Below are 22,975 nucleotides of genomic sequence, written 5' to 3' on the forward strand. Positions count from 1 at the left end.
AATTGCTAGAGAACAGAAATAATATTCATATGATCCATTCTTTTGCGAACAGGCATCCTTTTAGAGAAAACCGACAAGTTGATCCATATAACATACCTATACAGAAAAACGATCAGTAGTTCTTCCATTACGGAGATTTACAGAGCTGTCAATGGTAAAACCTGCACAAAACTACGTTTCAGAGTCTCCGGTACTGCACTGAATGAACAGTCGTTTGACGTTCAAGCGAGATCACATATTGGAGATCTTTTTGGTCCTCCTTACGGCAGTCTTCGCAAGAGTATCACAAATCTCTCTATTCCGTTTCGAGCCTGCAACTTTGTTGCCGCCAATGGCTTCAGAAATCTTCCCCTGGACTTTTCCGCCAATGGCTTCGGGACTTTTCCCCTGAACTTTTAGTGCCTCCTTTACAAAAACCTTTAACCTCCATAATGTGCATTCATTCTGTGTAGATGGGATGGAAGAAATGAAAGAATAGACATCTGAATTAGCATCATGCCAAATGAATTTAAACGGAAATACGACGGTTTGATATTGCACTACTACATTCAATTTAAATGACTGCCAGATCACAGCAAAAACAAATAGATAAATAGATAATGACCTGAGCATCAATGTCAAGATCCACTTCTTGCGCAGTTGCTTGGAAGTTGGGGTTACTCTGTGCAACAATTTCTAGAGCCTTGCTGAGATCTTCGGCAGATAACTGCGAGAGAGCTGTCCCGAGTTTTCTTTTATCATCCGAAGACATTTTCCTAAATCAATCCACAGTTAGACGCTTCACAGATGCCAAAATGATCAATGAAAAATAACAGACACAACAAGACCATGCCCATGTTGTTGCAAGAACAATGCTGGATTCAGCAATTCAGTAAGGCCCATTCACAGTTTAACCACCCAACTAACATGAAGCTACACATCCAATTTTGTCGGTTGCAACACGGCAATAAAATGCACTTTGATTTGAAGTTTCTAAAACTATATATAAACCCAAGCAAAAACACAAGCAATTTAGTTTAATTGTAGAGTGGATAAGGGTTCTTAACAAACCTGCACTTCTGAACCACTGTTTGTCTGAGGTTCCTCAAATACACATCAATCTCAAAAAGCTGAAAATGATTTCGTCAAAAAAAAATGTAGATCATGCGTCAGAATTTACTCCTAAAAATAATCGAACTTTTGATTGGCATTGTGTATGTAAATGCATGTTGCTATTAAAAATTAGAACAACGAGAGAAAATTGAGAAGCTTCGTTGCAAATTACTACGAGGATTCTGAAATTTGACAAACCTCATTGCTTAGATCCTTAGCTGTGCTGGCATATGCAGCATCCTGAGATAGTTGCATGTTTCGCCGTGCCTCTGCTTCCTCGTCTGCTCGTCTTGTTTCCTATAAATAGTTAAAACTTAGGTTGAAACTTAAAAAACTATACTGAAACAAGAAGACAGGCAACCTAAAACACATCCATTCACAATGAAAGGCTACTGAATTCGTTAAAAAAAAAGTGTTGGTAACAAGGTCCATGAAGTCCTGCATAAGATATTTTCGCATTAAGAATAGAAACTTACCTCTTCAACAACTTTAGGCAGAAGCTTTAGCCATTTTTCTTCAAATTTTTGCAACAACGATTGGGCCATCACATAGACATCCTCACCTTCATCATTATATTTCATTGCATTCTTGAAAACCAGCCTCACATCAGCATATATCTCCCTGACATTCTTATACTCACTACCATCCTTGGCTTCCATTCTATTTTTTATGGTACCAAGGTCCATGGGCTTCTCAATGACCTAATGTAAGATATGAAACAAATTAGCGGACCATCAAAAGGAATTTTCTTCTTTGTTGAAAAAGAAAGATGTATAATAAAGAATGAATGAACACTACGTGAAAGACGACAGACCAACAACAGAGAAATCAGTATGATACAATTAGATATATGCATCTTCAAGTCGACAACTAAAAGTTCGACAATTTTTTGCTTTTTTAATACTTTAATAAGGACCTTTGAGAAAAGTACAGCGTGTCCTCATCAGCATAGTGAGTAAATTTTGAAAACAATTAAAAATGTACAAAGTCTTTTTGATAAGTGAACAAGATGATAACATTTGCCCATAAAGGTAGAGATTACTAATCAGAAAATTCTAAAGGAAGAAAACTTTACTTGATAATAGTCATGCAATCCCAGACCTTCAACATCTACAGGATTCATAAAGGGCCACGCCCATTCAAGCTTAGTGATCTGAACAGTGCCAAGTGAAGCCATATTAACTAGTGTTAACCCAGATAAATCATTTTTATTACTGTTTTAGCAACAAAGCATCTAATTGAAGTTTTAATGAAAAACCATGTACATGTTAGTGAATGCGAAAAAAATCAAAGTCCACTCAAATTTGCAGTTGGTACTTCACCCATGTAGATACAGCATAAATACCAGATATCAGAATATTTTCCTACATCAAAAAAGACAATTTTCTTCTAGCAAGAAAAAATTCAACATTTTATAAGTCTCCTTGCTTCTGCTTTTTCTGAAAAACATTATCCACCTAAAAGAAACCGTGCAAGAGGGTCCGGACTCTTAACAAGTAACAACTAAAGTTTCTCATTTAGCTTGTATGTGAAATCAGAAGTATCACTCAACATGAACATCTGGTCACAAAAATTGACAACGGCGTCTAGCTTTTTATAGAAATTTTATAGTAGTGAATTAGAAAAGGTGCAAAAAGGGTAAAGGAAAACCTAGGAAGACCTGGATTGTGCTCTAAGCAAAAGGGGTAGAGCAAGACCTAGGAAGACTTGGATTGTGCTCAGAGCAAAAGGGGTAGAGCAAGACCTAGGAAGGCTTGCAAAGAGACTTTAAGAAAAGACATAGAGTACTTGGAGCACGCAATTTTATAAGGTTTTGTTGTAGAAAAAAAAAACACCCCGACAACTATAAGTTTTATATAAGGAAAACTAATGAAAATGACTTGAAAACTTTGAGTTTTAACGATAAGGACAAAATAAAGGGTAAGGTGAATAGTACCAGATTTGACTTTTTAGTGTAAAAATGTGGTTTTTTGTTATAGTGAACAGTACCATGGGTTTTTCGTTAAAACTCCCTTTTATATAAACCGTTCAAGAACTCAATTGGAGAGGAAAAAAATACTTCATCTATCCACTTGTCATGCTCTAGCGGATTCTTAGTTGTGAAATTCTTATGCTGCCCTGCTCCCATTACAAAATCAACAGGATCTTTTTCCCTAAAGTATTGGGTTTTAACTTTGAATTTCTTTTTCCCTAAAATGTCATGTTATCAAGGGCCGATATGTGAAAAGCTCTTCTAAAACTGCTGCTATTTGTTCCTCACAACAAGTCCAAATGACTGTCTTTTACCAAGAGAAGGTATTAATTAGGATGTTATAATTTGACCAAACATATTCGATTTTGCTCCGCTTCCAACACTATATCATCTGACTTTTCCCCTTCCCCAGGAAATTACTTCTGAACTTGCTTCAAAAAATCATATATCCAACAATATTATAAAGAAGGAAAATAGTTAAAAAAACATGTGAAGAATTAGTGAAAGAAAGAACCCTTAGATGTAAGAAAATATCTTCATTAAAATATACCCAAGTACTTGCATCCATTGCAAAAAGTTTGGTGCTTGCCTGACGGAACATTGCAGAAAATTGGCGCATAAGCTCTTGCATTCTCTTTGTAGCAGCGGCTTCCCTACGTGATGCATCTTGCTGCTGCTTCTTAGAAGCAGTTAGCTGTTTATCCTTCACAACTGCAACACCTTTTGAAGTGGGTAGATGCGGATTTCCCGTAGTCAAGTAAAACCGTTCCACCTCATTCACTCTTTTCTCAAGCTGCAAGTAAAAGACAAGTTAGCCAATCTTGTTCACAAGTTTTAAAATTTTGGACAGATTTCCCATAAATGAAAAAATTGCACAAAACCATAGGTAAAATCCATAGTAGAAGCTGACCAACATATTGATAATTAACGACGAAAAACCAAACTATTGGAGTGGAAAATCATATAACACCTACCAGATTAGACGACGAAACTAGAACTTGAATTACATAAAGAAGATACCGGTTTATAATTAGTGAAAAGAAGCCTCACCGTATCGACCTTTGCAGAAATCTCATCAACAGAATGATCAAATCCCTCCACTACAGCTGCACCATCAACACTTGTAAAATCTGGGTTTGATGAACTTGCTGGCTCCATCTGTTAGGACAATAAAAAGATTGAATTTAAGCAAAATCATTCCAGAATTTATTCCCAATTTCTAACCATCTGGAATTTTTCAACTAAAACAATTCGAAAAAGCTGAAATTAATAAAAAAAATTGTGAATTTGATCCAAATTAACTAGAACATTGGAAAGAAACAATTAAAGATTGTATCTTGATCGTTAAACTCTAAACCCCTTTTCGTTGCATCAATCAAAGATGAGAGAGAGAACCGAATTGAACCCAACAAGCGAAAGCCTTCCTCTTCGCTAACAAATAAATAAATGAATAAAGTTGTTCAGGATATAGATATGGGTGTACCTGGAAGAACAGAGACGCAAACTTAGTCGGAGAGATCAGAGTGAGAGAGACGGGAAGAAGCTGAAGAAGAACGCGATGCGCGATCACCAGTTGTTCAGTATTTGATCCGAACGAACTCGAATATTTTGAAATTGGGCTGTTTATTTATACTTATTGGGCTCGTGCCTTTTGTCTTTCTCGTTTTGAACGGCCCAAGATTGCTTTTTAATTTATTCAACTTAATCGTCGTGAATAATCAGAGGTGAGTAAAGCCGAAGGGTAAAAAAAGGAGTGTGGAGATCACTTCCTTAGTTTTACTATGAGAAACTTATCTCACGTGAAGCTTTTAAAATGTCGACTTCATGTTCTATTCGTTAAAAATATTTTTTTGTAATCATTGTGTGTGTAGTTTTATTGTTTAGGATTTTGTTTTACAATGAAGGATGAGAATGACTTTAAGAGTTAAAGAAAATAAATAATCTTAAGATATAAGCGTCCAAAGTGATTTGAGGTTGAAACTACAATTGCATATTAAAGTGTATAAGTACTTCAGTAATAATTTTGATTGTGAAATGTATCTAACGATAAGATGATTTTGTATAAAATTAATATATAAAAAAAAACCCGTATTTAAAATATTTCATTCACTCTTTTATTTTTCTATTCAAGTACACTTACATTCTTTGTTTTTTTTTCGTACTTTTTTGTGCTTTTTATAAATACTATGAGCCTTTGATTCTCACAAAGATACTTTACAACATGATGTAAATCTACCAACAATTTAGTGTCTTCGCATCGGCATGAGCTGGAGATCTCCTCTAACTAAGTGAAAACCAAGTGCTGATAGACCAATTAATCAAGTGCTAGGTCTACGTTCTGTGTTTTTAGTAGATCTTTTGCGATAGATAATGCCCTCCCATATGCGTTTGCTCTGGTAGGAGATTCTCATTTTCCACTCTATGGACTCAGTCTCAGGTCTTGAATGTAATCAAGGACAGAGGCAGCTAAGCCTCGTCGAGGGCAGGTGTCCCCACTGAACTGCTGAAGTTTTATGCAAAGGAAAAAAAAATCATAGAACTTGAATTTATCATATTTAAGTACTTTAAGCGCTTAGTTATTTATCATATTTAAGTACTTTAACTGCTTAGTTATTTATCACATTTAAGTACTTTAAATGATTAGTTGAAATTTTCAAATAATATGTATATCAAGCTATAATAGTGAAAAAAATGTCTACAAGTTGGCTTAATGAAATTTGAGAAGAAAAGAAAAGCAACTTAATTATAGAAAAAAATCTACTATCATGAATTTTTTTTCTCAAGTCTGAAGGTTAAGGTCGTCCCGCTAAATAAAATTTCGAGCTCCGACCCTAAATGTGATTATGTAGTGAGGAAGGGGCAAGTGATTGGTGTGGATAGAAAAGGTTCAAAATTTGTTTATCTCCAATGTAATAAGACTGATACATACATACACAGACTAATAGACAAAAAATTACACATAAATTAAAATTTTTGGAAAAAACAAATATTCCGAAATAGATTACAAGTATTAAAGAATAACAAATCAAATATATTTCACCAAATTATCACACTTTTACGCAGAAGTCATCGCTGACTTGGGGAGGAAGGACTTAAAGATTTTTAAACCTTTTTAATCCATGCATGATTGATTGAATGTTCTTCCTAAGGCTTTGGTGGTTCTGCAGCAGCAGATTCCTCCACCTTGGGAGGAGGAGCCTCAGCAGCAGCATCTGGCTCGGTAGGTTTAGGTTTCTCAACGTCCTCCTCTTTCTCCTCTACCACTACCTCTTCTTTCTTCTCCTCCACCACCTCTTCTTTCTTCTCTTCTTCAATCACTATCTCCTTTTCTTTTACACTACCACTTGTTTCCTCCTCCGTTTTTGCTGCTTCTGCTGGCAGCGGCGGCGGCTCCACCTTCTCCTCAATCACAATGAATGTTGACACCTTCTCAAACACAAAGAAAACTGGACCTGAAACATAGGCTGGCCCATATTTTGAAGAGGCTTCTGATACTGGTTTGGATCCTGGGAATTCTGTTCATGCATATAAAGATATAACCCAATTAAACACACGAGAATTTTCAAGAATTAAACCCAAAAATCGTTGAAAATGATTTAAATAAATTGCATACCAATTTTAGCCAACTCTTCAAGGAACTTGAGGACTGCAGCTGAATACTTCTTCAACCCTGACTCCTTGCGCTCCTTAACCAAAGTCTGTTTAAGATGAAATTAAGTTATGTAAAAAGAGCTAATTAATACTCAATAATTGGTCTTCACTCTTTCGTTGTTTATCTCTTAGTTTGTCTTATGAACAAGATTTTTGGTGTGACGGGAAAGACAGACACATTTTGTACAGATAGGACATATTTTCTCGTCTTATACGACAACTTTGTAAATATCTTACCTTGATTTCAGCTGAGCAAGCTTCATATAATTGAATTACTTTTGCTTGAAGTTCAGCCTTCTTTTCTTCAAACTCCTTGGTTATTTCCTCCTGAAAACAGATGCATATATAGTTATATCCCACATATATTTATAATTATAAACTGTTCTGTTTGTATGATCTTCTGCTGAAAATAAAATAATTTGACCTAACCATAAAAACAAGAGATAAAAAAAAGGAAGAAATATAACAAACCTTGGAGTCATCAAAGGACTTGCAAGCCTCAGCAGCAGCAGCCTTTTTTGTACTGGTTTTGGTCTCAAACACCTTCTTGATCTTTGGAAGCACCTTTGTTTGCCAATAACCCATCTCACTTCTCAACTCAAATATCCCTTTAAGTCTAAAACCGAAAAAAAAAAACAAACCGAGAATCAGAAAAACTCAAGTATAAGAATGAAACGGTTATCAAATGAGTTTTTAAAGTTACATAACAAAAAACTGAAATCAAGTACTGAAACTTGAAGAGCACAAAGAGATTGATAAACTAAGCTAATAATCTCTATAATCTTACTTACTTGGGTGATCAACTCTCTTCCTTTCTCTTTCTCTCTCTTTCTCCTCCAATCAAACTCTCAAGGTCCACCTCTATTCTCTACGACTGTAGCAGCCAACTGTCTCTCCAAACTAATACCACAAAAAGCTTGAGAACCTGGCACATTAACATATAGACATATGCTTCACACGCATAAATACCCCTATTGTTCGATTTTAATTGCCCAAATACCTAGTTATTCACTGATAGCAGCCAACCTCCCCATGCAAATTGCCTAAACTACCCTCCACCGTCGGCTTATATAATTAAATTCCAAGGGCTATGACAGCACAAACATTCACAGGTAGGTTTGGCTATTATTTCACAATTCGATGTTATTCAAGGCCAGGGTGGTCAGTGGCGTGGTTGTAAATTAGCGGGGTATATGGGAGAGAGAGACTCACCTACACTTCAACACATTATCGTGTTGTATCTCAAATCAATAACGCATTGTTAGTGAAAAAGCTAAAACATATAACAATACGTTATTAGTTTAAAATATTGTCACAATTGTTGTTTGAACATAATTTTTTTTTTCTATATGTGGTGGTGTGTGTATTTTTACAGGAGGCAGGATTCGAACTGAATACTTCAAACGCAATGAAATGATCTTAACCAATCGAATTACGAATTCTTGACGTGAAAGATTAGTTTGAAATATCCATACGGTTGCATACTAGGAGTGTTTGTAAGTTTCTCTATGAAAATGCAGATGGAATTATGGTGAGCCTTGTTGGGTGAGGTGACAGCTGGCAATCACATCAAGGGGGAGTAGAGAAACGTGGGACCCTTGAAGGGTTTTGCCAATTTTGGATGTTGATCTGTAAATTTAATTGTACGTGTATCAGTATATCCATCTTCTTCTTCTTCTTCCTTTGACTTGACGGAAAATACTTGTCACGTGGCTTCGCTGGATATTTAGCAATCACGCCGTCAATGACTGAGAAAAGTTCTTCGAAACAAACCAACCCCCCATGGCCTCATTTGCAAACAATGCAGACAAAAATTCATGCCATGTTACTCTCTGCTTTTTCTTTTTTTTTGTCAAGCCATGTTACTCTTCGTTTGATTGTATGTGTATACAAAAAACCAATAACAAAATACAAAAAAAAAAAATGCAAAAATATATACAGATGGCTGCCTAGCCTACCACATGGAGGTTGATTATAATTATATATTTTTCTTTTTTAGGGTTTTGGCCATAACAAGGGGTGCGATAGATGTTTCTTTTCCGACCTTTGCAAAGTGGGAAGCCTAAGTAACTTGGATCACCCTTCTAAGGTTTAGGCCATAACAAGGGGTGGGAGACGAGAAAACTTTCTATTAGTTTTGAAGTGGGGCTAAGACAGGTTTAATTAGCTGCATATGATTTGGTTTTTGGTACTACGAAGGTAAGTGCTGCTTGTACGAGACATCGTATACATTAATTTTGAATTGATGACAACGTTCTGGCTTTTGCTGTAAGAATAATTGTATTTTTGTCTGAAGACCAACTAATTCCCTTACAAATTACACTCAGAATGTACGCAAACATAACTTGACAAATCAAAGAAAGAGCTTTCACACATATGTCAAACCGTAATTTGTTGTTTGAACGACAGATAAAAATTGATATTCAAGTTGAACTCTATCTGAAACAGCATTTTTTGTTTTACCAAAAAAAGATCCATCTTTTGCAATCCGTCAGCCACCCATTTTCCTCAGAGAATTAATATTGAAGTTTAATCTGACTTCTGGAAAATTCTCCAGCATCTTGTTGTTTATTTATATCATCATGCAAGTAATCCTCTCACTTAAATATGAGCTAACGGTTGTGTTTTCTAAAGAATTTGTAGTTCATTTGGTTAATCATATTGATCATTGCATCTGACGTTCCGAGTTCAACTCTCTTTAACTGTCGCTTGACGATTGTTAAGAAAAAAGCAATACTTTAAAAGGAGAAGCGTATTGCACAACGACTTGGCTCGGGGGCTCTAAGGCCACCATAGGCCAAGGCCTACTCTCACTAAGGATCCCCCAACTAACCTTTCTAAATAATTATGTATTATATTTGGATAAACTTAATATTATACTTCTTTTAGTTTACACAAAACTCTTAATTTCTATTCACTAATAGTTAAAATAAGAAGTCTCATTTTCTTTTCAATCCCAACAACACTTGTCCTAAAAATAAATTTACAATCTTATTTTATAAACAAATCAATAGCTCTTAAAATTAAAATCTAAATTCTAGTTTAGTTTTATCAAAAAAAATATTCTTTCACATTGCCAACTGAAGAATAATAAACTTTGAGTTTCTCCTTCTCCGCTTCTTGAAATTTTATATATTTTATCTTTGCTCTCTTTAACTTTTTACTAAATTTTAAAAATTTCATATATTTTGTTCACCAAATTCCCAATCCATAATTCTCATTTTTTGTTTGGAAATTCCCAATCTATTCTATATTGACTGGAGTGATGCTATAGATAGCTTCTACTTGAGCCATATTTTGTGACCACATGATTGTATAGTACTTAATGGTTGGACTACTTCTTTAAATCATCAAAGAAGGAGTCCAATCATCAACGGGGTCACATTATGTGGTTTCTAAAATATGGTCTAAAAACATAGTATCCCTAGCATTTTTCATTGACTTGAGAATGGAAGGTTAACTTCGACATAGAAAAAACATTTAGAGCCTCAAAAATAATTAGCTCACAACTTCAAGCATGCATTATTTAATTTTTTTCACATTTATGTGAGGCCCCTCCTCACCTAAAATCTTGGCTCCACCACTAACTTGGCTAAGCCCATGTTTTTTTTTTTTTTTTTGAATCTTCTAACAATTTTTAATTAGATTGGACTTGAAAAATAAGCCAATTAACAGTAGTCGGCTAATTATAAATTTATAAGAATTAAAACAAACCAAAGCAAGCTAATTATTTTGAGTATCATAAGCTGTAGTGTTGTTGTTTATGAGGTATCTTATGAAGTAGGTGGAGTTATAGAATTATTCTCCATCAAGATAACGCCTCAAAGACCACGACTGAGGCCATATTAAAATATTTATATAAAAAGGATAATTAGTGAATTAAATTTGTCATACTTGAATTAAAATAATATTTTGTCCGAAAAAAAAAATTTACAACCTCAACTATTTTGTCTCCAAATGAGAATTTGGACCAATTCACTGTAAAAATAAATAATAAAACGGGTGTTCACTAATTTGAATTGGATGAAGTTATGTTTGTGAGTGACATAGTTGTCTAGGTTGTTTTTGTCTGCTATAACTTTGCGTTTCGCAATTTTATGCCAGTTGTTTTGTTACTCTATTAAGTGTGATAATTTTTTGTCTTGTAGACGTCGTTATTGTAACCCGAAGTTTATCTATTGAATTTTTTTGTCATTTCGACTGAAAGGAATAGGTTAAGTAGTCTTCGTCGATGGCTTGGGCAAGCTTAAACATGAGAAGCAAAAATATTCAAGAAGACAAAGGATGAAGTGGAATAAACGTTTGAGTGCAAAACTCTATTGAAAATAACATAACATTATACCAACAACTCTATGTCACTCTGACAAAGAAGGTGTTTAGCTTTTAACATTATGAACCTTCACTAATTAATATTTGCCTTATCCAACCCTGAGGTATTTCCAACTTATAATGTCTGCCCGAAAGAGGAGAAATTCTTCAGTGCGTACAACAACACTCATAAACGGGTGAGACCCACATGCAGAGGGTCTCACGTTATTAGCGTGTTATCTTATCCAACAGCCAGCACAGTAGAATTTCACCTCAAAAGAAAGCCTCTAATTCATTTATTAAAGCAAACATGAAACTGTTAATCAGTCTTCGTCCGCAAAGACCATAATCCAAGTTATAAAGTAGTTCATTTCATTAGTAAATCGCGTTAAACTACATTAAGAACGTTTCAGCTCTAATAAATTACCAATCTCTCTTTCTGCAACAAATTTTGCCGCAACACGGCAGAGCCAAACTAAGCTCAAAACTGAGCAACAAATTATATTCGGGGGATTGTGAACTTACCAACAATTGATGGTTTGACGGTTTCCTACTTAAAGAGCATCACCAGATCAATCTATAACATAGTTGGGATTCACAGTCAATATTCTTTCTTTTCTAGATTTTTTTGACGGTTGCCCAACACCTTCGCCTTCACCTTGACCTCCACCTTCGCCTTCACCCTCGCCTTCTGCTGCTTGACTACCGTCATCTAGTACTATCAGATGTCCTTCTCTTGTTATCAACCACTGCATTTCACGTGTTTATTTTTCTCTTTTAGTAAAAGATAACTGCTATTACGTCCAGATAATATAGCAACATTTACACTAACATTGCGGGTGCAAGGTAACGGTACTCTTACCTCTATTATGGCACTGATTATGGTGACTTCACGCTCCGCCTCCTCCTTGGAACTGTAAGCATTTTTCTCGTCCTGCTGTCTCACATACCATTCAATCAAATCCCTCTGCCTCATTCCAGCCAGCCCTGTCCCTGAAACAAGGAACCCGTTAATTATTTTAAGAACTTTCCAGAAAATGAATACAAATTACATGGTAATAATTACAAATAAAGGTTGGAGTCCATTTGGAAGAAGTGGTTTCAAAACTAGAGAATTAGCTAAGATTCTACAGTTGGATTGCTTGACGGGACTATCACAATGCATAAACATCTATCTTTACTATTTAGTGATTTATACAGAATTGGAACCAACATTCTAAAGGAAAACTGATCTAACATTTCATCATTATCTACATGTTAACAAGAATAAAAAAAAAAACAGAGTAGATGGCTTACCGCTTTGCCTAACATCTTCTTCATGCTGTCTAAGACGCATGACAAGGGCCTGGGCAATCCTCTGAAAGTATTCATCACTTACTTTAATCTTTCCTTGGTCAGCTGCACCATCATCATTTGCTACACCTATTACCCACATAAAGTGATCATGTTAAGATCAAGTTTGAAGAAGGCACCCAAAAAAAAGAAAAGGGTCTTATAATAATGCCAGCATCCTCAGAGGCTGGCTCAGCTTTGGCATTTGATCATCACCTTGATCAAAATCGGACAGATCAATCTCACTAGACTCCACACTGAATGACAAAAGAAAACGCACGTTATTGACACAAAGCCTCAGAATTTGGAGAGTGTGTGTGTGTGTGTGTGAGAGAGAGAGAGAGAGAGAGAGAGATGATACGAGAGGAGGATATTCAACATAGTCTCATAGATTTCCTACCTGATCACTGATGTTTTCAGCAATCTCACTGCTAAACGGACATGGGCTGGTTTTACCTGCAAGAATTTGTTAAGAGTTGAAAAACATGTATCTTATCTTAAACCCCGATAAATAACTTGCCACAATATTAGGCACCTGAAGGTCTAAATGACTTCGAGCAATGGCTTCGGATAGTCTAATCAACGCCTCTAGTTGCCTAACTGTCATGCGATAAGCAACTCTACTACCAGGAGCAGTATCACCTCTTCTGAGAGCAACATAAGATTCCACCAACAGCTTTCTAGCATCGGAGTTTAACTGCGTGATTTATTCTGCTCGGTCAGATACAGATAGAGAGGGGGTGAGGTTATGGTTTTGGAAGTGCAGAGAGAATACCTTAGGTTTCAGAGTTTTAGCAAATGCAATATAACGTTTCAGCTGTGCAGTAGTGAATTCAGGAGTGAGTGCCTCTTCGCGCTTTTGATGTACTCTTACAATGTGGTGGGCAATGTGGTAATCAGTTTGATCATCTGGGTCATCAATCATAACATATACCAGATCAAACCTTGAGAGGATAGGAGGAGGAAGAGCCACATTATACTGAAAAACACAAACAAAAAGGTGATAAGTCCATAGCCTCCATACAGAAAATCTATAAAACATTTCCATTTCAAAATAGTTTTTCCCTATGGAACGTCGCCCAGGGGAATAACCCCGCACTTATTAAAACAGTTCTTAAAGTTTAAGTTTCAAGCATATATATACCTTGAGTGGTTTAGATTTATCATAACGGCCGCCTGTGGGGTTAGCAGCAGCGAGAATTGATGTTCGAGCATTCAGTGTTGCCTGTATCCCTGCTTTTGTAATGCTTATTGTCTGTTGTTCCATGGCCTCATGAATCGCAACCTAAAGTCCATTACATAACAGTTAATGATAGTTTATGCATCTAGCTCACGCCATCTAATTGTACCAAACAATAAAACAGTTACCTGATCCCTAATGTCCATTTTGTCAAATTCATCAATGCAACAAATACCATTGTCAGCAAGCATTAACGCGCCTGCCTGAAATGAAATCACAGGTGACAAATCAGCATTTCTGGAAACAGACTGGCAAAGAGATTGCCAAAAGAAATAGGAAGCAGAGGTATGTACTCCCTCACAATTCACAAAAATATGACAAAATCAACCTGAAAATGCAGCACTGAAAATCTATTAAGTGAGCTATAATTCCATAGAAACAAATAAATATGTGCAAAATCGTTAATAAGCGTCCATAAATTTAGATGCTACCTCAATACAAAATTCTCCTGTTTCTGGTTCTTTGGCAACAGTTGCAGTTAAACCAGCAGCAGAGGAGGATTTCCCAGAAGTGTAAACGGATCTTGGAACTATTCCTGCCGTATACCTACAGTTGATTGAACAACATAAAAATGTGGATGTGTCTACAAACTAGGGGAACTGAAATGATAAGCAGCAGAACGGACATACTTGAGGAACTGAGATTTTGCACAACTGGGGTCTCCAACTATACAAACATTGATGTCTCCTCTCAAGTTGATGCCTTCATGAGTAAACTTGTGGACACCACCCAGGAGCATAAGCAGAATTGCACGCTTGATATCTTGATGGCCAAATACAGTTGGGGCAATGCTATCAACAAGCTTATTGAAGAAATCAGGGGTATTCCTCATTCTTTGAACTTCGTCTTTCTCTTCTTCCTGCCAAATTAATGAACAATAATAGTGGGTCAGAAAATTGTTGCCCAAAAATAATAAATATGCATGCAGAGTTCCAAAACATAGCGAAGTCTTAGTTTCGAACAATAGCCAGATGAGAAGAAAACAAGTGAAGGATCAAAAGTGAAATCCGAAATGACAAGGAACAACAACAACTAGAGACTAGCAGATGGGAAAAAAAGCACAGAAGGTTGTATCAGGAACTAACAGTGAACTGCTGGTTGTCATCGTCGTCAGCATCCTTCTTTCTATTCCGGACATCAGTATCCTGTCTACCATCAGAAATCTGGAGGAAAAGAACCAAAAATGCAATTGTAAAGAAAGGATCATAGAAAAAAACCAATCACATAACCAGAAACACTAATCAAATCTACTCAATGGCAAACCTGAACTGAGTTGGCAATAAAGGCAAGGCGATAGGAGAGGTCTCTCACTCCCAATGCTTTTAGACCCCTCACTCCTTCATGTCCAGCCATAGAACCATTGCGCTGGGATGCTTGTCGAGAACACTCTGCTCTGTCTCCAGGGGAGGCCAATGCCATTATGTCTGGTATGACAACCACTGTGCCCGTGAAAATGACCCTATGAGTGCACAAAATGAAACAGACATGGAGCTTAGATACATGCTACTAGTATGCTGAAAAAAAAAACACTAGTTGGAATCAAGCAAAGGGGGTGACTTTGCTTACGTGTCACCGGCCCTGGCCTTCTCAACAATCTCGTGGCGGATAATAACATCCAGTGATCTAGGAAGGGAGCCTGCAGGTATCTCTTTGGACGTCTCCTGCATTCGTACCCTCTGCCAGTCTGCAAATTTGCTCTCTTGCCGAAGCAACGCCCACCTTGCTCTATTGGAGCAGGTGGCATTGACACAGATTGTTGGCTTTGAACCCACAATTAAAACAAAAAACCAGAATCACCCACCAGAACGCTCAATACAAACATTAAACTATTGGAATAAAAAAACAATTGCGCCATTAAAAGTAAGCTGGCTGACCTCGGTGTACTTGAATTGTTGTTCGACATTCTTGATGACGCCTCCGCACTCCAAGCACTTGAATGTCCCGTGGAGAAGCTCTGGTCGAACCTCACTGGTCCGAGTCACCACACCTTTCACCGATACCAATTTTCCAATTTCTGCAGTGGTCAATTCCCTCAACCTAGAATGAAAAAAAAAAGTTCCATTATTTTCCATGTCCCATTTGGAAGCTCAATCAAATTCTGTAATATTAACTAAAGAAATCAATAAAAACACACCTCTTGGAGACGGGGAGGTTGAAGAAGGCGACATTGATGTCCTTGTTTGTATCGTCGGAGATGAAGTTGGGGCGGAGCTGGGTCACGAATGTCTTGCAAGCGTTCTTCAAATAGGGCTCAAACCTAATCAATCAAACAAAAAGTCGATCGATTTTGAGTGAATACACAAATCAATCAAGTTGGGGGATTTGGGGGTTTTAGGGTTTTCAGAAAATGGACCTGAGAAACTCGTCGGAAATGGCTTTCTGGAGGAGATTGTTGAAGACCATAACGTGGGAGAAGTCAATGAACATGGTGCTGGATTCGTTGGCGGCCATGGCTTCGATCTCCGCCTCGTAATACGCCTCTCCTCCTCCACCTGCGATCCTGAAGTTCTTGAGGAAGTCCACGAAGATGGACTCTACCCTCACCGCCTTCTCATCCACCAAGTATCCTCCGTAGGCCTCCATTTTTGCTTCCTCGCAGTCTCTCAGTCTCTTTTCTCACTTCTGAGTTCTCTCTCTCTCCTCTTCCTCTACAGTTCCCTTCTCACTCCGTGCCGCTTTCTGGTTTCTGGCGCCAAAATAAGACCTGCCAGTCTGCCACCACAACGCCTTCCCGCCAAAATACGCCTAACAACTTGGGCCAACTTTATAAAATGGGCCTCCATCACCATTTACCACTAGTCCAATACAAATTTGAATTTCGTAGCATTGAAGTCTCATCCTTGTTTAGTGCATCCAAATATATAAAAAAAATAAATAAATAAATAAGGTTTATGTCACAAATGGTCTTTGAAATTGATCATCATCATCAAGATAGTCTCTGAAATTAAAAATCAATCAATGTAGTCCCTGAAAATATGTATCGCAAATCAATGTGGTCATTTCCTCACAATTCTGTTTAAAATTATATTAAATGCTGATATGGCACATAAATAGGCCCCACAAGATTTACAGGTTTTTATCACAATGATCCCTGAAATTGACCCACACCATCAATATGGTCCCTGAAATTGAAAATCAATCAATGTAGTCCTTGAAAATAGGTGTCGCAAATAAATATGATCATCTCGCCACAATTCTGTAAAAAAAAATTTGTTATGTGCTGATGTGGGTTTAATAATTAATTTAAAAAATTGTCTAAATACCTGTTTGCACAATGAATTTTTTTTTTCTTCTTATAGTAGGGAGAGATCCTTTCCACAAATTCTCAAATGCACAAGGCTTAACCAAGGCCTAAGAGGGGGTGTGGAAATAGTTTTCAACCAACAATGGATGCACCTCGGTTATAACCTCATTATCTCAAGGCAAACCTCGTCGTTCTTTGCATCACCAAACTACCAGGGAAGCCCCGAACAAGCTCTCTAAGATTAAGGTTGTGAGGATGTTGATCGCCTAAATGTTAACGATGATGGCCCAAAAGTCATTGTCAATAGGCCAAGCCGTCACCAAAGGTAATCTCAATCTAGGTTCAATTAGGTGAAGAGTGTCGAAGTGTGTAAAGATTGGTGTATTGAGATTATTTTTTAGAGAATAGAGAGCGAATGAGGTATAGAAATGTGGACTAGGATCGGAGGTGATTGCAAGACTGGGTTTTTGGGTTGACAATTTTTTTATTAACTATTAAATTATCAAGCCTATTTGTAATTTTTTTTTTAATTTAATTAGATTTGTGTGAGCCATTTATGTGTCACATTAGCACAACAAAATTTTTGACAGAATTGTGATGGAATGAATGCTTTGATTTGAGACACTTACTTGCTGGACTACATTGATCAATTTTCAATTTCATGGACCATTTTGATGTCGCGGGTCAATTTCAATGACTATTTGTGAGAAAAAATGACTTATGGAGCCCACTTATATGCCACATTAGCACTTAACAGATTTTTTAACAGAATTGTGACGGAATGACCACATTGATTTGCAACACCTATTTTTAAGGACTACATTGATTGATTTTCAATTTTAGGGACCATCTTGATGATGAATGTCAATTTCAGGGACAATTTGTGATAAAAACCCAAAAAAAATCTAAACTGCACTAAAGAAAAGAGAAAGATTTTGAATCCGAAACGTAGTGGGTTGAAGAGAAGACCTTAACCACGAGAACAATCCACCACTTACAACATCAAAATTATTTATATATGTGACTTTTTCTTTTCTTTTAAAAAGGGGACAACTAGTGGCAAGTCACGGTTATCCACCATTTTCGAAGGCCGAGAAGATTCACAGAAGCATTTTAGCCTATATGTGAGTTATGTTAATTCATTGATCAAACTCATCAAAATAGCGTGTATGTCATTATGTACCTAAAATTTTATTTATCATTCTAATTAACGACTCTCAGTGTGTTGCTAATGCTATTCTCATGTAAATGTAATTAAACAATAAAATAAAATAAAAGAAAGTTAATATAAGAATGGAGGATGAGTTTACTTCCAATCCAAGCATGCACTAAAGGATGACTTGCCCGCAATTGGAATTCCTGAATTAGTCACCAAATATGAATGAATGTATAAGAAAATGAATTTTTAATGACCCTCTATCATGGACTATTTGCCGCCTCACAGTTTAACGTCAATTATCGTGCCAACATTATAAAACATTTTGTCAAAAATATAAAGGAATAGAGAATCTATGAAAAATCCCACTTTAAAAGAGTTCCCTTACATTTCTCAATCAAAATATGCAATTATAGGTCTGCCGACCATATTGATATACGTAGAGGTTTTATTATGAACCTTATCAATATTGCTATGACCTACTTCTGAAGTTGGCAAAAGATTATCAGTCATTGCTAACTAATTTAATTATATTAATTTATTTTTAAGCTCCTTGATGAAACATTTACTCTTAAGTTCTAAACTTTTATATAATCTAGATCTACTGTAACGTGTGGTGTAAGATTCTTTTCTTTTTGAATTTCTTTTCCCTCCGGTTCAAGGACAGAGCCACCTAGGGCCCAGCAGGGGCATCCGTCCCCACTCATGTTTTTTTTTGGTGAAAAACTGTACATGCTTAGTGACATTAGCAAAGTGTATCACTAGTTTACTTGTTTGTGGCATTAGCATTAACTCGTCTTGTTGCTATTGCCAACGTTAAAAGAATATTTTCGACCATAAAATTTCTGAAGAATCGATTGAGAAATTGAATGGGAGATCAATGGATGATTATTTTTAGAGAGAAAGATATTTGATGGTATTGGTAATGAATTTTTCATGTAACGGTTTCAAAACACGAAAACGCATCGAGAAATATTGTAATATGTTGTATGAAAAATCTTATAGATTAGCATATAAGTATTTTGTTTAATAAATTTTTTAGCATTTTAATTTGTGACTTTGTTGTTTGAGAATGCTCCCTTCCATACAAATCTTTGGCTTCATCCATGCTCCACTCCCCTCATTTTTGAACAATCACGATTAAGCTACATTAACATCTTATGTTAATATCTTTATAAAAACATAAAAAGAGGAAAATGAAAAAAGAAGAAACTGAAGAATAAAAAATGTAGAAAGAAGAGAATCTTACTCAATAACGTATAATGCCGCCCGCAGTTCATCACTCGACGGTGTGCATTATCCATCACCGTTTTGGCCAAAGCATCGTGATTCATGATGAGAAAACGTTTAATGTTCAGTGATACGTAACTGCTAACCACATCCAATTCAAATTATAAATTCAATCGTAGTCGCACAAAAATCCCCAGTTAACCACCGATCTTGGCAAATCCCCGTCCGAAGTTGGGGTTAGCTAGCTAGGGCATCATCCATCTTAGGCAAGCAAGAAAGTAAAGCATGCTTAACGGTAAAGACACGTGTTGAAAACCCACCAACCCCTACAACTGGAAATCTGAAAGTCTGGGCATTTGGCAATACAGCCTCTTGTTCATCGTGGCTCAAATTTAGCCGTTGCAAGACTTTTTTTTTTTTTGTTTTGTCAATAACCGTTTGAAGACTCCAAGTCATAACAAAGGCACAAGCTCTCTTTCCAGCTCCTTCGTTTCTCAAGAATGATTTCCGCATACTTTTTTTCATATGCATATTTCTAATTATATTATAATTTTTGGATTGTGTAAATCAGAAGAAAAATCTATATAGAAAAATTACACATTGATTGCACGCAATTTTTTTTTTTAAGTACAATGATAAAATTAGTGAGTTAGATAATTAATTATTAGAAGAAAAGGAAGTAGGTGGAAATCAAACATACACTAAAATACATAAACATAATTCCACATATTGTTAAGCAAAACAATATTAGTGCAATTAGTAGAAACATAATGAATGCCACCTCTTGTTCATCGTGACTCATATTTGGCATTGCATGCATGAGGATGTGCTAAGTGGAGGCCACGAGGAGATCTGGAAGCATACAAACGTAGCCGTTTTAAGACTTCAAGTCATAACAAAAGCACATTAATTATCTCTCTCGCCCTTTTTGTTTTAATTTATTTATTTACGATTTTTTATATAAATTACAAGGACATAAATAAACAGTGAGGATGCGATAGGAAAAAATAATGCTAGAGATATCAAATTTTTAAAAAATAAATACGTTTATCAATACTTAAGAGATAATCAAATCATCAATATATAAGCACATAATTTAATTTACAAAATTTGATTGAGAAATTCGGTCTCTCTAATATAGAAAAAATGGGGTGTTGAAAGTGTGACCGAGTCATTTTTTTTCTTCTCAGATTGTTGTAGAGATTGACAGCGAAATGAAGAAATTGCAACAATTAGTTCAACATATTACGTAAAACACTTTTGACTAGGAGAAGAGATAGTGGAAGAAAATATGGAAGAAAACGTTGTGTGTTAAATAAAATATTTGATATAAAAAACTTCCACAACAATTCTACTTTGTAACTGAATGCAACTTTCTTTACTACAACGGTGGAAAGGTGTTGAGCCATTATATGATGGCGTGAGTTCAAATCTCCTCAGCGGCTAATCTAACATCTAATTTAATAAAATTTATTGTTTGACAAAAAAAAAGTCTAAAATACACTATTAAATTCCTCTAAATCCAATAAACTTCTTCACTTTTAAATCCCGCAATATGATTTGAACAAAAAAGATAGTGTAATATAAATTTCTTAAAAATACGTATTGAATACTCTCAGATAACAAGTGGTTAATTTTATTTTTTCAAAAGAGGTAAGGTGTATGTCACCCCTCTTTTCTTGTATTTTGTTTTTCTTGCTCTATGAGGGAAAAAGTTTATGTGCTCCTGATAAGGTTTAACTTCTTTTTTCATATCAATAAATTTTCCTCATATCATCAAAGTTTTCTAAAAAAAAAACAAAAAAAAAAGAGTACTATTGAATACTCTTAAATTTTTTGTAAACCTTTTTAAAATTCTAATTGAATAGATCTATATCATTTAGCAATTAATATTAACATATTTGGAAATTACATCCAAAATCCGAAAAGCACAACTAAGTTTTTTGTTTTACTAACCTTCTATATAAAATACCCTCACTCTGAATGTAGTAGACATCCGGATATTGAGTGCAAGGATAAATAGCACTGAAACTCTAAGTCCACACTATAAATATCTCATTCTCATTTAAAAGAGATTCACCTCCTCACCTCCTCATACCTCTTCAGCTAATTATAATTAATGGAGAGTTTAGTCCAATCTTCACCCCAAAACTCCCCCAAACCCCATAACCACCAACACCACCACCACCACCATGATCACGACAGCCCCACCCTCACCACCACCACCAACCACCACCTCCAACAAACCAGAACCAATTCATCATCATTATTCATCAATAAGACCACAGCAACCCAACTGAGTAACAAAGGCTCGATGATCAAACGCAACAAGCGCTCCATGCCTCTCCTGGTGATCAACTACTTGTGCCTCTTCATTGGATCAGTCTCTTCAAGCCTCCTCTCAAAGTACTATTTCATCCACAAAGGCTCAAGCATTTGGGTGTCCACCTGGGTTCAATGCTCCGGCTTCCCTCTCCTCCTTCCATTTATTTTCATTCCTTATTATCTCCTCCATTGCACACAAAGAAAACCCTTCTCTCACTTCACCCCCAAAATCTTAGTCCTATCAGTTCTCATAGGTCTTATGCTGGGTCTAAACAACCTCCTCTTCTCTTGGGGTAACTCCTATTTACCAGTCTCAACCTCCTCCCTCCTCCTCTCCTCACAACTCGTTTTTAATCTCATCCTCTCTGTGATTATTGTCAAGCAAAAAGTAACTTTCTCAAATCTCAACTGTGTTATCCTCCTAACCGTAAGCTCAGTCCTTCTGGCCTTGGGGTCCCACCATGACAAGCCACATGGCCTTACACGTAGCAAGTATTTCCTAGGGTTCTTCTCAACAATCGGGGCAGGCTTGTTGTTTGCTCTGTACCTCCCGGTCATGGAGAAGATATACAGCAAGGTTTACTGCTACGCCATGGTGATCGAAATGCAGCTGGTAATGGAGGCTGCGGCCACGGTGTTCGCCATGGCAGGGATGGCCTTGAACGGCGGGTTTCGTGAGATGAAGGCAGAGAGCGCGAGGGTGTATGACAAAGGAGAAAACGTGTATTGGGTGACTCTGTGGTGCAACGTTGTGACGTGGCAGCTTTGCTTCATGGGGACAGCTGGCATGGTGTTCTTGACCTCTTCGTTGACGGGTGGGATTTGTATGACGGCGCTGATAGGGATGAACGTGTTGGGAGGGGTTCTGGTGTATGGGGATTCGTTTGGGGTTGTGAAGGCGGTTTCCACTTTCTTGTGTGGGTGGGGTTTCTGTTCTTATGTGTACGGCCTTTACATGAAGGCTAGAGATATTGGGGAAGAAGATGGTGGTGAAGGAGATGGAGACAAAGAAGGAACCCACCAAGAGATAGAGATGGATGTGCATAAATTAAATGATAGTAGTGTTTGATTTAAAACTTTTATGATGCTTTTGGTGAAAATTGGAATTGAGTTTTGTTTTTTTTTGAGACAAATTTGGATGTGTGAAATCATGGCTTAATTGCTTAAGTACATAATTGGTTGCTATCATTGTCAATTAGTCTCGTCACTTTAACACTAAACTCCACTAAACCACATTTCATTTAAGTTTTATCTATTGAATTTTTTAGCTAACATTACATCAGTTATCGACAATCGCTTATACACAAGCATACATTATTAAAATCCATCTTACAATCTACACAAATCGACTACCTACCAACAATTAAACTCTACAATTTCATCAACCATATGGTTGGATATAATAAAGTTCCGTTTACAATAAAC

At 36.5% G+C, this 22,975-nt stretch overlaps 4 protein-coding genes across 8 annotated transcripts; 1 reads left to right on the forward strand and 3 right to left on the reverse strand.

Annotated features, from left to right (window-relative positions):
* Positions 1-2: 2 nt before the first annotated feature.
* LOC126585955 (transcription factor GTE1-like) lies at positions 3-4,693 on the reverse strand. Of its 4 annotated transcripts, none has more exons than XM_050250591.1 (9): positions 4,548-4,693; positions 4,115-4,222; positions 3,654-3,857; positions 2,168-2,245; positions 1,569-1,793; positions 1,291-1,389; positions 1,051-1,109; positions 605-755; positions 3-444 (listed from the first exon to the last, which is right to left on the reverse strand). In XM_050250591.1, exons 2-9 carry the CDS (start codon positions 4,220-4,222, stop codon positions 232-234), a joined length of 1,137 nt encoding a protein of 378 aa, XP_050106548.1. In that variant the 5' UTR covers positions 4,548-4,693; the 3' UTR covers positions 3-231. The 4 variants fall into 4 exon arrangements, with proteins under 4 accessions (XP_050106548.1, XP_050106547.1, XP_050106549.1 ...); XM_050250590.1 differs by having other exon boundaries at positions 3,615-3,857; XM_050250592.1 differs by lacking the exon at positions 2,168-2,245 and having other exon boundaries at positions 3,615-3,857.
* Positions 4,694-5,931: 1,238 nt separating this feature from the next.
* On the reverse strand, positions 5,932-7,654 carry LOC126587790 (plasma membrane-associated cation-binding protein 1-like). 2 transcript variants are annotated; one of them, XM_050252860.1, is made up of 5 exons: positions 7,507-7,654; positions 7,187-7,331; positions 6,953-7,042; positions 6,678-6,762; positions 5,932-6,579 (listed from the first exon to the last, which is right to left on the reverse strand). In XM_050252860.1, the coding sequence occupies exons 2-5, from the start codon at positions 7,298-7,300 to the stop codon at positions 6,209-6,211; spliced, it is 660 nt and encodes a 219-aa protein (XP_050108817.1). In that variant the 5' UTR covers positions 7,301-7,331; positions 7,507-7,654; the 3' UTR covers positions 5,932-6,208. The 2 variants fall into 2 exon arrangements, with proteins under 2 accessions (XP_050108817.1, XP_050108818.1); XM_050252861.1 differs by having other exon boundaries at positions 7,187-7,332; positions 7,500-7,648.
* Positions 7,655-11,378: 3,724 nt separating this feature from the next.
* On the reverse strand, positions 11,379-16,303 carry LOC126586584 (DNA replication licensing factor MCM6-like). Its single transcript, XM_050251491.1, has 17 exons — positions 15,949-16,303; positions 15,730-15,852; positions 15,470-15,632; positions 15,162-15,355; positions 14,859-15,054; positions 14,681-14,758; positions 14,225-14,454; positions 14,027-14,141; positions 13,724-13,798; positions 13,500-13,640; positions 13,131-13,334; positions 12,891-13,052; positions 12,756-12,811; positions 12,572-12,612; positions 12,320-12,445; positions 11,886-12,016; positions 11,379-11,772 (listed from the first exon to the last, which is right to left on the reverse strand). The coding sequence occupies exons 1-17, from the start codon at positions 16,176-16,178 to the stop codon at positions 11,596-11,598; spliced, it is 2,442 nt and encodes an 813-aa protein (XP_050107448.1). The 5' UTR covers positions 16,179-16,303; the 3' UTR covers positions 11,379-11,595.
* Positions 16,304-21,226: 4,923 nt separating this feature from the next.
* Positions 21,227-22,692, forward strand: LOC126586585 (probable purine permease 4). Its single transcript, XM_050251492.1, has one exon. It carries the CDS (start codon positions 21,345-21,347, stop codon positions 22,617-22,619), a length of 1,275 nt encoding a protein of 424 aa, XP_050107449.1. The 5' UTR covers positions 21,227-21,344; the 3' UTR covers positions 22,620-22,692.
* The last annotated feature ends 283 nt before the right edge of the window (positions 22,693-22,975 follow it).

The sequence above is a fragment of the Malus sylvestris genome, chromosome 10 (assembly GCF_916048215.2).
Source record: "Malus sylvestris chromosome 10, drMalSylv7.2, whole genome shotgun sequence".
NCBI classification, from domain to species: Eukaryota; Viridiplantae; Streptophyta; class Magnoliopsida; order Rosales; family Rosaceae; genus Malus; species Malus sylvestris.

Coding starts and splice junctions, on each gene's coding strand:
- LOC126586584 (XM_050251491.1), bottom strand. CDS start 16,178: ATGGAGGCCTACGGAGGATACTTGGTGGATGAGAAGGCGGTGAGGGTA. Junction 15,055..15,161: donor AAGGCCAGGGCCGGTGACAC/GTAAGCAAAGTC, acceptor GTGCACTCATAG/GGTCATTTTCACGGGCACAG. Junction 14,142..14,224: donor GCAAAATCTCAGTTCCTCAA/GTATGTCCGTTC, acceptor AATCAACTGTAG/GTATACGGCAGGAATAGTTC.
- LOC126586585 (XM_050251492.1), top strand. CDS start 21,345: ATGGAGAGTTTAGTCCAATCTTCACCCCAAAACTCCCCCAAACCCCAT.
- LOC126587790 (XM_050252860.1), bottom strand. CDS start 7,300: ATGGGTTATTGGCAAACAAAGGTGCTTCCAAAGATCAAGAAGGTGTTT. Junction 7,043..7,186: donor AGTCCTTTGATGACTCCAAG/GTTTGTTATATT, acceptor ATCTGTTTTCAG/GAGGAAATAACCAAGGAGTT. Junction 6,763..6,952: donor CTTGCTCAGCTGAAATCAAG/GTAAGATATTTA, acceptor CATCTTAAACAG/ACTTTGGTTAAGGAGCGCAA.
- LOC126585955 (XM_050250590.1), bottom strand. CDS start 4,222: ATGGAGCCAGCAAGTTCATCAAACCCAGATTTTACAAGTGTTGATGGT. Junction 2,246..3,614: donor CAATGGATGCAAGTACTTGG/GTATATTTTAAT, acceptor GGCACTGTTCAG/ATCACTAAGCTTGAATGGGC. Junction 445..604: donor ATCTTGACATTGATGCTCAG/GTCATTATCTAT, acceptor CCATCTACACAG/AATGAATGCACATTATGGAG.